This window comes from Sporothrix schenckii, assembly GCF_000961545.1.
Source record: "Sporothrix schenckii 1099-18 chromosome Unknown Cont44, whole genome shotgun sequence".
In the NCBI taxonomy this organism is placed as follows: domain Eukaryota; kingdom Fungi; phylum Ascomycota; class Sordariomycetes; order Ophiostomatales; family Ophiostomataceae; genus Sporothrix; species Sporothrix schenckii.
The window spans coordinates 1,663,388-1,676,647 of NW_015971145.1; the positions used below are offsets into that span (position 1 = coordinate 1,663,388).

Consider the following 13,260-nt stretch of genomic DNA (forward strand, 5'->3'; position numbering starts at 1 on the left):
TTAAATGGAACATGATGGTGCACAAGTATGCTTCTTTCATCCTTTTCTCACCGTTTCCCTTGTCTTGTCTCGGTCGCGAAGGTACAACCGTGGACTGTGAACGAGTGGTTTGACGGAATGGGCTTAAATAAACATGATGGGGGTTTCAAACAATGAAGGCGCATCTTTCGAAACAACGTCATGAAAAAGACGGGGAAAGTAGCTGATGCGTCGCTGCTATTTTTGCACACGACACAAATTAAAAGCTTGGCGGGGTGCGGCCGAAGATGGGTGGGTGGCGGCGGAATCTGAAAAAACTGAAAAAAAAAAAAACCTGAAAGAAGAATAGAAGAACTCAAAAGGATGAAAATGTACTCCGGTGATCGCCACAACCGAGGATCCCCGAGAACAGAACACGGAAGGTTTGCTGGAGCATAGCAAAGCCGGAGATCAGGGGGCTAGCCGAACCAGAAAATAAGACAGGCTGGGCGGAACATATCAAGGTGAGGCAACGTATCGCGCATCTCATCAAGGACAAAGGGGCTGTTACCGTGGACAAACAAAACGTTCCCCCATCTCGAACTATAAAGACCGTCGTCCTATGATTTAAGACCATGAGTATATTGTTGGAATACTTGTATGAACAAGCACGTGGGCTGAGAATGAGAGTCGATTACCCGGCTACAAAACCATCATGATATAAACACGACAAAAACGCCATACAAAAACTTGGGGGGAGAAATGACGGACATGAAAGGACGACATGCGAGCACCCTACCCGAAAGACTCGATCCTCCCTACCGTATATTTCCCAACATGGAAACACGAAGCACATGGAATGAATAGAAAACACAGAAACACAGAAAGCACAGAAGGGAACTAGCAGTAACAACGTCACCAAGAATCATTTCCATAAAAAATGACAAGAGCCAAGAACATGGCGATGCCGGTAGGCAGAATGGTATCATGGATCAAGGTAACGGAGTCTGCGCGACCAATCCATGAAGACAAACGACCACGGAAGTGCACGTACAAAAGAGAATAAGGTGGATGACAAAAAGATAAAAAACGCCGCCTAAATATGGATGGTTCCTTGGGTCCCCTGAATTCTATTGAACGCTGGCCGTTATTAACACCGGTGTGATGAGGGTCGAAGCAACTAGAACATGAAGGCGAAAACAACAAATTGAAAAAAAGACAAAAAAAATGTCAAATGACAAAGGCAATATACCAGATAGAGGGTTCGTGGGAATGAACGAGAGTACGAGGAGGTTGAAATGAGGCCTGGGGGAAAATGCAAATGCAAAATAAAACGTCGTAAAGGTCGTTAAAAGTCGGTCGTGTGGGACAGTCTCCGGGCATGGCCCAGCTCGACAACATGTAGTGGTATGTCTTGCTCCTACCAGGGACCGACACGGACGGGCGAGCCAAAGGTGCCGTTCATCAGCTGGTTGCGGATGGAGTTGGGGTCGTTGGTGCCGCCTGTTGCACCCATCCAGCCGACGTGCGTCGAGAGCGCGCTCATGGCGGCTTTGAGACGCCCGCCCGACTGCTGGTTGTGTTTGGACAGGATCTGGTCCCAGTGCTCCGACAGAAGCAACGACGTGAAACCGCCGCCGCCGCGCTTGGACGCCTCCTGGATGACGACGGCCCAGGCGCGGGCAATCTCGTCGTAGGCACCCTCCTTGTGCTGGCGGTACGTTGGGCTGTCCCAGTCGGGCAGCGTGTGGACGATCTTGGTCGCGCCGTCCAAAAACTCAAGCGAGGCGGACGTTTGGGACTCGACGGGTGGCAGGAACTGGCGGGTGTATTCGGAGATGGCTTCGACAATGGCGATGAGCGGCTGCTTGACGCGATAGTAATTGTAGTCGGCGCTGGAGTGGCCGTACGGCATGGCAGAGCGGAGGCGGTCCTGGTACTCGCCGAGGAGCCGCAGCGTAGATGCGGGTGTGGGACGCGGCGCGTTGTCGGCGACCTGCTGCGAGATATCCGGGTGGTGGTCGCAAATGGTCTGGAGGATGGTGCGCAGCTGCGAGGCATCGAGGGCCTCGAGCAGGCGAGGCAGCGGCAGGGGACGGCCTGCCATTTCGGCAGCTCGGGCTTTCTTGACAGGACGGGAGAGCTGGCGGTTGGCGATGGCGGGCGAGCTCATGGGCGAAACGGACATTTCATCACTACCGTCATCGTCGGCTTTCCGCTTCTTGGAGGCGGCCATGGTTGGGAAAGGAGACACTGGGTTGTAAGCACGACAGTCACGACTGGTGAGAGGAGACAAGAGGAAGAGGCAAAAGGAGGCAGACGTACTAGACCGGGAGGGAGACTGTCTTGGAGACTCGTGCTGGTGGGGGAAGAGAGCCGGTTGTGCTGGCAGCAAGACGTTCATTTTCTGAGAAAAGGAGCAATCGGATTGCAACAAGGGCCCGTATCACAAGAGCACGCGGCGATGGATGGCGGTCCCGAGGATGCCGTCCTTTCTGGGATGCAGATGCCGTCGATGAAAGGACTGTGGTATATTTGTGCCGGGCAAAACGTCGGTCCGGCAGGCGGTAGCCGTTGTTGGATGTGGTGATGATTCGAGGTCGTTCAGAATCGGAACCGCGGGATGGGCGAATACGGCGTGGACACGGAAGGGCGGCGACGTCCAACTAGCGGCGAATACGTCGATACGAGAGGGACGGCGAGAGCGTACGCGAAGTATATCGACAAGGGAGAGAGATGAGGTAGAAACAAACGAAAAGCAAGAAGAGAGGAGCGATTAGAAAATGAGGAAGGGGGAAAAGAGGGCCTAAGACGACGGAAGGAAGAGGGAAAAGAGGAGACGGAAAAAAAGAGGAAAGAGGAAAAGAGGCGAGTCGCTCAGGCAAGCCAGGATTAGTTAGGTTGGGCTGGGCAGGGAATTATTGCGTGGCAGATGTGTGAGTGGGTTGTGTGCTGGGGGGCACGGGACGCAGGATAGCGTGTCTTTGGAGGCATCCTTGGACGGTTACTGGCTGAGGTCTACGCCTAGCCTGTCTTGCATCTCCTCTCCTGGTGGGCTCTGGGCAGCTGGCACTGTGCCGTAATAAGACAAAGACCCCCGGCGTGGCTGTTGTTGCTTCCACTCATGCGGCCAGGTGATGTGGGGCTGCCCCAAAGTTACAGGGCATTCACTGGATTAGTGGTTATGACAGACTGCCATCATCTAACGTCCAACCTTATCGCCCAGCGCAAGTTCAGTGAAGTGACGGGCAGTCTCCGCAGCGGAAACCTAGTCTGAGCCAAGTCACTCATATTTCATGGTAAGATACGAATAGCAGCCAGCAACAAACTGAGTTGCTCCAACATGAATAGGGGATTGTTTGAATGAATTTAATTACTGTCCCGTTACATACGGAAGCCATCTTTCGCGACACCGGCGAAGAAAACACACCACCGCCCGTCACCTGCAGGCAGCAAATCAAACAAGCACGTCCAAGGGCACACCCCGGGCGCCTTGGAACAGACCCGGCCGGGACAAGGTCAAGGTGCTTGCGGTGTCTGCTTGTACGTGTGCTCGGATGTGCCTTCGTGCATGTACGCGACTCTTTGACATTGGCTGGCCAGACTCCCCAGGATTAGCTCGTCAAAGTGGTGTGTGGATGGCGGCCAATAGGTGTCTCAGGGCATGCGGGGGCTCGCTGTCGGGGGGAAAGTACCCCCATGCCGACTTTTGGCATACTATTCCTCCGTAAAGATGTCCGAAGAGGGAAAGTATTGGAAAATCGCATCCCTTTCTCTCCCAGTTAGCACAGGAAACTGCAGGTGCGTGTGTCAAAAATGGAGAACAGTCCAAGACGGCAAGAGGAGAGGAAAAGATGTGGCCGTCGATCAAAAGGAGCGCTTACAGCGAAGACACTGACACAACTCAGTCGCTCGCCCTTTGCCCTACCTCGTCACCTTGCAGGCTTACAGAGTTGCAGAGCCCGAAAGCCGGCCAGCAGACGACATTTGAGGCTTGATTGTCTGAACAGGAGCCTAGCGGCCGGAGTTTTAAAGCACAGAGTGATACTTGTTGACAAAGGAAGATGTATGGCGGTAAGCGCCGTGTAATCATCCTCAGCTAAGCCTAATCACCTGACAACTAACAACTGCTCTTGCTGTAGCAGGCAGAGGTAAGATACGACGAACTCCACAAACAGAGACGTTTCAAAAAGTGGGCCCAAGGCGGCTGTTGTTTACGGAAACTCCCAGCCTGGAAAAAAAGGCACATAATGCTCCGTACAGGCAGGTGCGAATTGGCAGAAATGGAACGAGGCACGTGAACAGGCAATTCCACTGCCTTTAAATGAAAAAAGAGGTGAGGGTTTTATAAACATATCAGAAAATGCAAATTTAAATTCAAGCAAAAGGAAATTCAAGGGCGAAATAAAACGTATTCGACACGTCTCTGAAGGGCCATAGTAACTTAATTACAGCGTGCACATGGCCCAAAAGCTTATCGTTATCGCCCCACCGATCATTTTTTCGATAAGGAAAAAGTCCAAGTCGAAAAAAAAGGCGGAGTCCGGACGATACGGCAGAACTTTTGTCTCTCTTCGCCAACGTCAAACTACACCGGATATTCGATAGACAAACCCGCCATCCTTGTCCTTCCCAGATCCAAGTATGGCGACAGATATCGAGACAAAGGCAGCTGCCGCTGCACCAACCGAAGGCCCCTCCTCTCCCTCCTCGCCGTCGGCCCAGAAAAAGCGGAAAGCCGCCAACGACGATGTCCCCGAAATCGAGGTCGACCTCTCGCTCCCCGAGCCACCCTCCAAGCGAGCGAAGCGTGCTCTGAAAAAGGGCAAGGTTCTCCCTGCCAAGCCCAGATCCGACGATGAGGGCGACGATGACATCCCGGCCAAAGGCGGAAAGTCCGGTGACAAGGACGACAACAAAAAGGCCGAGCGCTCCCAGTTCGGCATCTGGATCGGCAACCTGCCCTTTACCGTCACCCGTCCTCAGCTGTTCCAATGGTTCATTGACTGCTCCGGCGGCGCCATTTCCGAGGCCGACATCACCCGCGTGAACCTGCCCCTGGGCAAGCGCCAGCCACACCAGCAGCGCCCTCACAACGTCAATGCCGACGGCAACGGCAACGTCGCGCCGCCCAACAAAGGCTTCGCCTACGTCGATTTCCTGACGTATGAGGCCCAGGTGGCCGCGACAGCACTGTCCGAGACGGAGCTGGATGGCCGCCGTGTGCTGATCAAGGACAGCAAGTCGTTTGAAGGCCGTCCGGCCAAGGAGCGTGAAGGTGCCGGTCCTGGTGCTTCTGTTGCAACCGCCGGTGCTGCTGGTGACAACGCTGGCAAGAACGGCGCCGACGCATCGGCAGCGCCCGCGGCCGGCATGACCAGCAGCAAGATCTTCGTCGGCAACCTGGGGTTCGATACCACCGAGGAGGATCTCCGCCGCCACTTTACGCCCTGCGGACCCGTCGCGTGGGTCAAGGTCGCCACGTTCCCAGACAACACGGAAAAGTGCCGTGGCTACGGCTGGGTGCAGTTTGGCGGCAAGACAGACGACGGCCAGAACATTACGCCCGAGGCCGCGTCCAAGGCGGCCGCCGCGGCTGTCACAGGCTTTGCCAGGATTACCGAGATGGTCGACACCGAAGAGGACTTTGCAGCCGAAGCAGCCGCCGCTGCCGGGGACAAGGAAGACGAAGACCTTGTGGCCGACACAAAAGAAGCGATCAAGCCCGCACCACGCACACGACAGCGCAAGTGGTGGGTCAACCAGCTGAAGGGCCGTCCGCTCAAGATCCAGTTCGCCGAGGATGACGCCATGCGCTACAAGAAGCGCTTCCGCAACGGCGGCCGGCCACAAGGTGACGATGGCGAGGGCCGTGGCGGCAACAAGGCCCGCGAGCCGAGAGAAAGACGGCCCCGTCCCGACAACCAACAATACAAGCATCAGGACGCCACTGTCGCCTACCGGACCGGTGCCATTACGGCTTCCCTCGGCAAAAAGACGATGCTAGAGTAGACTTCTGGGGCCCTTTCCTCTGTACGCCGTATTTCATTGGCAGGTCTTTTATTTGCGTCCTTAATTTTGGTATCTTACGCATTGTATGGCTAGAGCGATATATTCCTTGTTTTACATATATGACACATGTATAATTTATTTGATCAAAGTTGTTGGGGCGAGGCTGCTTTGTATGCTGTCTCGTTGCAGGACGCGTTACTTTCATGTGATCGATCCTACTGCAAATCTGTCTCGTCCAGATGATTCATGTGTACCAGAGTCAAAAGTAAGACATAATATGTGGGTTAGTCACACGGCTTTGACATTCTCAATTCCATGGTAACGGGGCAAAGATATTCTAAATAAAACTTTCATTGCATGTGACGAGAAACATAAGAGTATGGTATCAAAAGCAAAAGTCCATTGTTTCAATCTGTTAAACGTACAAAGACAAACACAGACGCAAAAATTGAGATAAAATACATCCAGAGACAAATGCATAAAATCAGGACGTCGTACAACAGAGTCAGCCCATCCAGGGCTCCGGCAACGATCCGATACAGCAGAACTTCAGGGAACAAGTGTCAAAAGGAAAAATCAATAAACAGAAGGAAATCAAAGAGACAAGCACGACGAAAACAAATCAGACCAGAATAATAAGAAAACCAGAAACGAACTTGAGCAAACAATATTCTCATAAAACCCAATCCCAAATAAAACAGATCAAAAGCAGCAATTGATTGCGCCAGGCATAGCTTATTCGACTACCATGAACCTGTGTCGTCAATAAACGCCTACTTGCGGGCCTTCGTGTCCTCGCCCACCAGAGACTCCTCGTCAGAGGCATCAAGAATGTCGTACTCCTCGTCCGTCAAGAAGCCGTCGTCCGAGTTTTCAACAGTCCAGTCCTCCTCGTCCTCAAAGTCGAGCGCAGTAGTCTCCTTAGCGAGAGCCGATTCCACAGCTTCATGGATGCTGTCCACGGGCGACTCCGTCTCAAGCTTGGGGAAGATCATCTGGCTCTCGCTGGCGGCCTCCGATTTCTCATCGGCCTTCGGCTCAGACTTCTCAACCTCCTCGCCGGTCTTCTCGGTGGAATCAGCCTTGGTCTCAACATCCTCCTTGGCGCGCACGTTAATGTCACACCAAAGGCGGTCACCGAACTTTATGCCGCCCTTGGTGGTTAGGCGCCAGTACGAGATGATCCGGCCGAGGCGCGAGGGAGAACGCAGCAGAATCGTGAAGGAAGCCTCCTCGCCAGGAGCCAGGGACTTGTAGCAAATGGTCGACTCAGACGACGACACGAGCTCCTGGATGCCGGCCGGGCTGTTCGGGTCGACGTGACCCATGTAGTCACCCCCAACGAAGGTGACGCGGCAGCCTGCTGGCCAGGAAACGGAACCCGTGTTGCGCATGGTCCACGTCTGCTCAAAGGTTTGGTTTGGGGCGAACGAAGTGCCGTCCGAAACAGTCTCGGCCTTGAAGCCGGCGCCGAGGTTGCGGGCCAATTTAGCCTCAGGCTCCTCCTGGACAGTCTTCTCCTTCGTCACCTCCTCTTTCTTGATCTCCTCCTTGGCCACAAGGTCAGCAGACGTGGCGGGGGTGTTGGCAGGGGCCGCACTCGGCTCCATGTCCAAAACCGTCTGCACCTTGTTGGCGCTCAGGCTGCTCGTCTCCGCAGCAGGGGTGCTGACAGGTCTGTTGCCAAGGGAGGTGAACATCTTGGGGCGGCGGTCGCCCATGGTGGGCATACGACGACCGTTGTCGTGCTCGCCGGTGGTCGTCACCAAAACGTGGCGGACGGGCGTACGGAACTTGATAAGAGGGTGCGTCTTGTTGTGAGTGTTGCTGGGGCTGGCCTCGCAGGTAGCGCAGAAGTCCTTGTTGTCACACACGGCACACTTGTAGCGGTTACCACGGATTGGGGTGTGGAAAAGGCCGTTGGAAGCACAGTGGGGACCGTCGCAGAAGATGCCGTTGTGGATAACCTGATCATCTTCCTTGGTCATGACAGCCTCAGCAAGAGGTTCATAAATGGGGATGAAGCGATGGTCGGGGTGAATGAAACCAGCGTTCAAGACACAGTCGGAGCAGTAGTCCCAGTCGGGGCAGTCGCTGCACTTGTGGCGAACACCAGTGATGAACGCCTCACAGCCATCGCACACAGCGTTGTGGCGGTAGCCACGGCCGGCAGATAGGCGGCGAGTCACGTTCCAGCCGAACTCAGTGCCCTTGACAGCGGGCTGGAAGGCGTGCTTGGGATGGTGGCCATGGTCGTTCTTCACGAAGCAGGCCTTGCACAGATCAAAATCGAAGCACTCAGAACAATGCAGGAACTCGAACTCGGGCAGTTCACGAATGCAGTTGTTGCAGGTGCGGATCTGGTACTTGCGGAACGCCTTCGTGCGAGCGGCATCATCCGTAGTCGCGGTAGTGGGCTTGACGTCCTTAGCAACACTGGCCACCGCAGGTACCTTCTCTGTAGACGTCATAGGAGCCTTGTCCGCAGCCTTCTCCGACGTGGTGGCAGACGAGGCAGGCTTCGCCTTGGGCGAGATGCGCTCAGTCGTGCTGTTCACAATCAGGTTGTTCTGAATGTTGCGACGAATCATCCAGTGCTCCGGGTTGTAGCACGTGATACCAAGCTCGATGCACGTCTCGCAAAGGTCAAAATCGCCACCCTCGCAGGTCGAGCAGTGGTAGTGGGCGTCCGGAATCTTGCGCTCGCAAGAGTTGCAGCACACAGTGAAGGCGGCACGCGGGGCCGTCACTGTGGCGCAGGTAGCAACAGGGGGCGTGGCCTTTGTGGCAAGGTTGGGCGTAGGAGAGGCAATGGTCGCGCTCGAGTTGCTGTGGGCCCAGGTAGAAGGGTAGTCACGCGTGTACTTGGCGACCGGGATGGGCTTGGGCTTCTGGGCCTCATTCGAGGTAGCAGATGTCGACGGTCCTGCGAGAGGGTTGACGGGAGTCCTGGTTGGGAAGGTGAACGTCGAGAACGGATCGTGGTAATAACTAGACTGAGGCGGGATCGGACCAGGCTGCTTGCCGCTGGTGTTCGAGTTGAGGTTCATCTGTGCAATAGTTGCTTCCACGATAGCCAAGTTGCGGTCGGCTAGATCCTGGCGGCTCTGGTGGTTCTGGGCCATGCTCCGCATGGTCGCCTGGTAACGCTCGTCCAGTTCCTTCTCCCACTCGGTCTCAGTCTGGCCTTCGGGAAAGTGGCCAGGAATGTCGGGGTACGCGTCGATGCACCGCTGAACAACATCGGGAGTGAGCTCGTGCGGCTTCTCCTTGAACTCTGTCAGAGCTGCGAAGGCGCTCTTGAGCGAGGCCTTTGAGGAGCTCGCGATTGGGATAGCGGAGACCGTGGCGGAGGCCACAGCGGATGCCGTGGCGGTAGCCGGCACAGAGCCCAATGTAGTGGAGGCTTCTGCTGACGGGGCGGCCGGAGTTGGGGCCGGGCCAGCGATAGTGGCAGCAGGTGTGGATGAGGCATTTGGAGCTGCTTCCGGGATGTCCTCGATTGTGACAGGGCGAGGACCCGTCGATTTGGCCGCGCCCTCAGACTCAGTCTGCTCGGGCGTTGCGCTCTCGGTCTCGTGGAAGACAGCACGCAGCTTAAGCTTCTGCTTGGCCTTAGCAGCCCGCAGTAGCTGCCGGTATGCAGCCGGGTTTGTGCTCACGAGAGGGATGTTCTTGCCGGCCGAGTCTGAGAATCGTTCAAAATGGCATGGCGTACGTTCAGGAACAGCAAGGAACTCGCGAAGCTAGAGATGAGGGCAGCATAGAGTCAGCACAGCGTCAGCAATCAGAAGCTGTAACACATATCGAGAAAGGAAATTACTACCTTCTGTTCCAAGGCCGGCAGGCCGTCTGCAAGAACTCCATAGGGGATCTTGGTCTTCTTGTGTGCCTTGACGTCGTCTTCCACCGCGATTTTAACAGCGATGGGCGTGTCGGGCTGGATTGGCATAGATGGCGGCATTATCAGTGGCTGTATTTCGTAAATAGTATATATTTGCCGAAAATGCAAAAACGCAGTGCATTAGGTGACGGAGGTGACAACGGCACAAGTCGTATTCTAGCATCACCAGAATTAGTACTTATAGCCAACTCAGAGATAATACACGACGTGTGGTAGGAAAGCCCGCGTGCAAAAGACAAAATAAGCCTGGGGCGCAGATAAAACTGCCACCAAAACAGGAAATGTATAGAGCAGAAAAGTCAAAATAACATTGCGAAAACATCTTGCATCAGGAAGTGATGGACAGTTCCGAGGCCGTATACTTCAAGTGTGCCAAACAAGTACTCGGCCATCGACATGTCCGAAGCTCTTAGGACAGTTGGAACGATGAAATGCCCAGGGACAAACATGCTGTCCCATCAGGGAAAAAGTGAGAGCAGGCATTCGAGGCAAAACAGTATCGCGAGGAGATGTGTTGACCATATCTGAAGAGATTCATAGGACTTACATGTGCGAGGCAGGTAGTTCGAGCACTGGAGTGGATGCGATAAGCTCGTGGCGTGGACAGGACTGCAGACAAACGTCGATAAGAACAAAAAAGAATGCAAATGGGAGATGGACAATAGAGTTTGCGAACGTCAAAATAGAAGATGGATGGAGCGACGAGAAGACGGGATCCCGTCGATATTAATGAGGGGAAAGAAAGAGGAAAGGAAGCGAAGGAGGAGTGAGTGGAGGGAAGGTGCGACCGCTCTGGTTTTGTCGGTGAAGATAGTGTGTTGGCCTGAGTAGCAGGGCCAACTCCCGCCATAAGGGAAGGGGCCGACGGCGGAACGAAGGCTCCAGGCAAGTGTGGGAAGGAGTGAGGCAAGAGCGTGGTTGTCCCCCAGCAGGGGCCGTTTTAGAGAAGGTACAGGAAGGCGTCATGGTCATTGGTCAGCGAAGGCACTGAAAGTGGGGCAAAGAGAGGAGTCGCCTTAAAGCCCGCCCCCCAGGCAGTCAGATAATACGAATCGGGGGTGGTGGCTACGCAATAGGTGGGCAGGCTTGCAAAAGACGAGCACCCATGGACAGTGAACGAGTACAGCAAGGCGAGTAAAGAGGCAGAGGCCCGCAGCAAACCTGGGACCGTGAACTGAGGACGGCGAGAACTTACGCATGAGGCGACGTGTGGGCCCCACCTGCCCAGCCTTTGGAGAGAGAAAGGGAATGGCGGTGGGGCGGGGATGGAGGTCACCCAATTAACACAATGTAAGCGGAGGAAAGGTGCAAAGGGATGCAAATGCGGCGCGAAGGGCAGGAGCGAAGGGAAGGAGCGAAACACTGCCGTCAGTGCCACTTTCCCATGGGTTTATTTGGTGCCCTGTTCGAGATCTGTTGGTCTACCGAAGGTCCTTTCGTACCTTCCCTATTCTCTCGCGGGCAGTTGGTCTTGTCCCAAGAAACTGCACGTCGACGGTGGACTAAACACATATGCGGCGATCCAGCATTGTTAGATACAGGGCCGCCGATGCCCGACTGCGTATCTTACGCGAGGAAGGCCCTGGAGTGATAGCATTCAAGTCAGGCAGGCGATGGCGTATTTAGTGGATAACGGCGTGAATAAGAGCACATGCCCAGAAGGGAAGTGGGGCGTCAGGCGGGGCCAAAAGTCTAAACCCGTCAGAGCCCTCGTGCCTCTATCGCTGGTCTACGGCGTCATGCCCTCGCAGCTCTCGCAGCTCTGGTCCAACCGGGCATACATTCGGCTCATTCACGCACCGATGTACAGAGTGCGAAACACCTTTACAGAGGCTTACCCCCAAAAAAATTAGAGGCCGTGAGGCCTGTCCGCATGTTTGCGTGGAGTCTGCAGTGACAAGTATGCTGTACCGCACAATCGAAAACAAGGAAAGAGCGGCCGGGCAAAGGTTAAGAGGAGCTGTATCGTAAAGTTCAAGGAAAGGGCGATGGAAAGTCGGCCGAGGGGCAGGTGACTGCTCCAGCGATCCCCTATTCTGTCTGTTTTTTTTTCTTCTTACCTTAAACACATACAACACATCCAAAGCATTTGCCATTATGGCAGTGATATTTGGGCTGCTCAAGCAGACGCTAGACAGCATTCGTCTGTCTACTGGCTGAGATCGTAACGGCCTTTAGTTCTTAATACCCTTGCCAACACGAGCGGCTTGCTTTGTTATCCTTGGCCACGCCCAGCCTGATGGAGCTGACAGAGGCCCCCAGCTCGATCTTTCAAGCTCCTCGCCCCAGGTTACCCGAGAGCTCCGTGCCCACCGCCAAGGCCCCGCAGGCACCAAAAGAGACGGCGTCACGCGTGGCAAACGGCGAAGGGAGCATACGACAGAAGGTGATACGGCATTACGAGATCACCTTGAGGCGATTTTCGGGATACAATGGCAACGTACGTCGTCACTGAAGTGGTGACAAGGCTGTTGCAAGCTGACGACGTCAAGCATCGAATATGGACCATGTGTAACGCCAGGCCCGGACGTTTTGTCGCCCCTTACTCCGTGCTGCAGGTCTGAAATGCATGGCACAGAGCCAATTTGTGAGAGGGAGTACTCTGAAGTCATGTCCTTCCTTTCGATGGGACGCATAAAATCGAGACCTCAAATGACAGCTCTGTGTGCTATCAGCTATCCTACGTCACCACAAGCAAGATTTCCAACAGTCGACAAGCAACCGGACAGTATTACAAAGTACCTTCTCAGATACAGAAGTAAACTCGACTCGAGCTCGATGCAATGTCGTTGGTCTCTCGCCCATGTTGTCTCTACCACCCCTCTCTCTGCTGCAGCATTAGCGTGGGCAGACGAAGGGGCATTGGAGTGCTGAAAGTGGAGTGTGGCCCATGACTGGCAGCCTGACGTCGAAGCCGCACCTTGGTTTCTTATGTTTTTTATCCCACGCTGGTCTGGTTCTCATTGTTTCTCTATGGAGGCGGTAATTACGGCGTGAGGTACGCTGACCAGCATTTGAGCAAACAAAAGGCGACACATGACGAGAGAGCTTGTTAACCAAAGTGCGCATTTACGACGAAAAACAAAGCAGGCATTGGCTGAAGCTTCGTCATGCAGGACATGTGGGTCTGCAATGCAGACAAGAGAAAGCTGGTCGTCGGCATAGGACAAGACCATAATACCGACATTCGCTTCTTTTCTGCTATTGATTTACATTGGACAATTTACCAACCGAGTCAGCTTCGACGGTTGCCTGTCTTGGCCGGCTGGGCCTGGATCGGTCTGTGAGGGCGGAAGGCAACTCGACAGCAAACAAATGAAAACGACCAGAAGCATGACAGCAAACGAAACGAGAGCACACATCTGGGATTCAGAAGAGGTGGCAGA

At 54.5% G+C, this 13,260-nt stretch overlaps 5 protein-coding genes across 5 annotated transcripts; 3 read left to right on the plus strand and 2 right to left on the minus strand.

Moving 5' to 3' along the window:
• Positions 1-1,378: 1,378 nt before the first annotated feature.
• SPSK_09711 (protein Cut8) lies at positions 1,379-2,194 on the minus strand (the record flags this gene model as incomplete). Its single annotated transcript, XM_016736282.1, has 1 exon — positions 1,379-2,194. One exon carries the CDS (start codon positions 2,192-2,194, stop codon positions 1,379-1,381), a length of 816 nt encoding a protein of 271 aa, XP_016587261.1.
• A 1,463-nt stretch (positions 2,195-3,657) lies between these two features.
• SPSK_10118 (uncharacterized protein) lies at positions 3,658-3,956 on the plus strand (the record flags this gene model as incomplete). Its single annotated transcript, XM_016736674.1, has 2 exons — positions 3,658-3,708; positions 3,741-3,956. The coding sequence occupies 2 exons, from the start codon at positions 3,658-3,660 to the stop codon at positions 3,954-3,956; spliced, it is 267 nt and encodes an 88-aa protein (XP_016587262.1).
• Positions 3,957-4,602: 646 nt separating this feature from the next.
• On the plus strand, positions 4,603-5,970 carry SPSK_09255 (RNA binding protein Rnp24; the record flags this gene model as incomplete). Its single annotated transcript, XM_016735831.1, has 1 exon — positions 4,603-5,970. One exon carries the CDS (start codon positions 4,603-4,605, stop codon positions 5,968-5,970), a length of 1,368 nt encoding a protein of 455 aa, XP_016587263.1.
• A 773-nt stretch (positions 5,971-6,743) lies between these two features.
• Positions 6,744-9,934, minus strand: SPSK_08420 (ZZ type Zinc finger containing protein; the record flags this gene model as incomplete). Its single annotated transcript, XM_016735018.1, has 2 exons — positions 6,744-9,716; positions 9,794-9,934. 2 exons carry the CDS (start codon positions 9,932-9,934, stop codon positions 6,744-6,746), a joined length of 3,114 nt encoding a protein of 1,037 aa, XP_016587264.1.
• Positions 9,935-12,113: 2,179 nt separating this feature from the next.
• On the plus strand, positions 12,114-12,329 carry SPSK_11017 (uncharacterized protein; the record flags this gene model as incomplete). Its single annotated transcript, XM_016737237.1, has 1 exon — positions 12,114-12,329. One exon carries the CDS (start codon positions 12,114-12,116, stop codon positions 12,327-12,329), a length of 216 nt encoding a protein of 71 aa, XP_016587265.1.
• Positions 12,330-13,260: the final 931 nt, after the last annotated feature.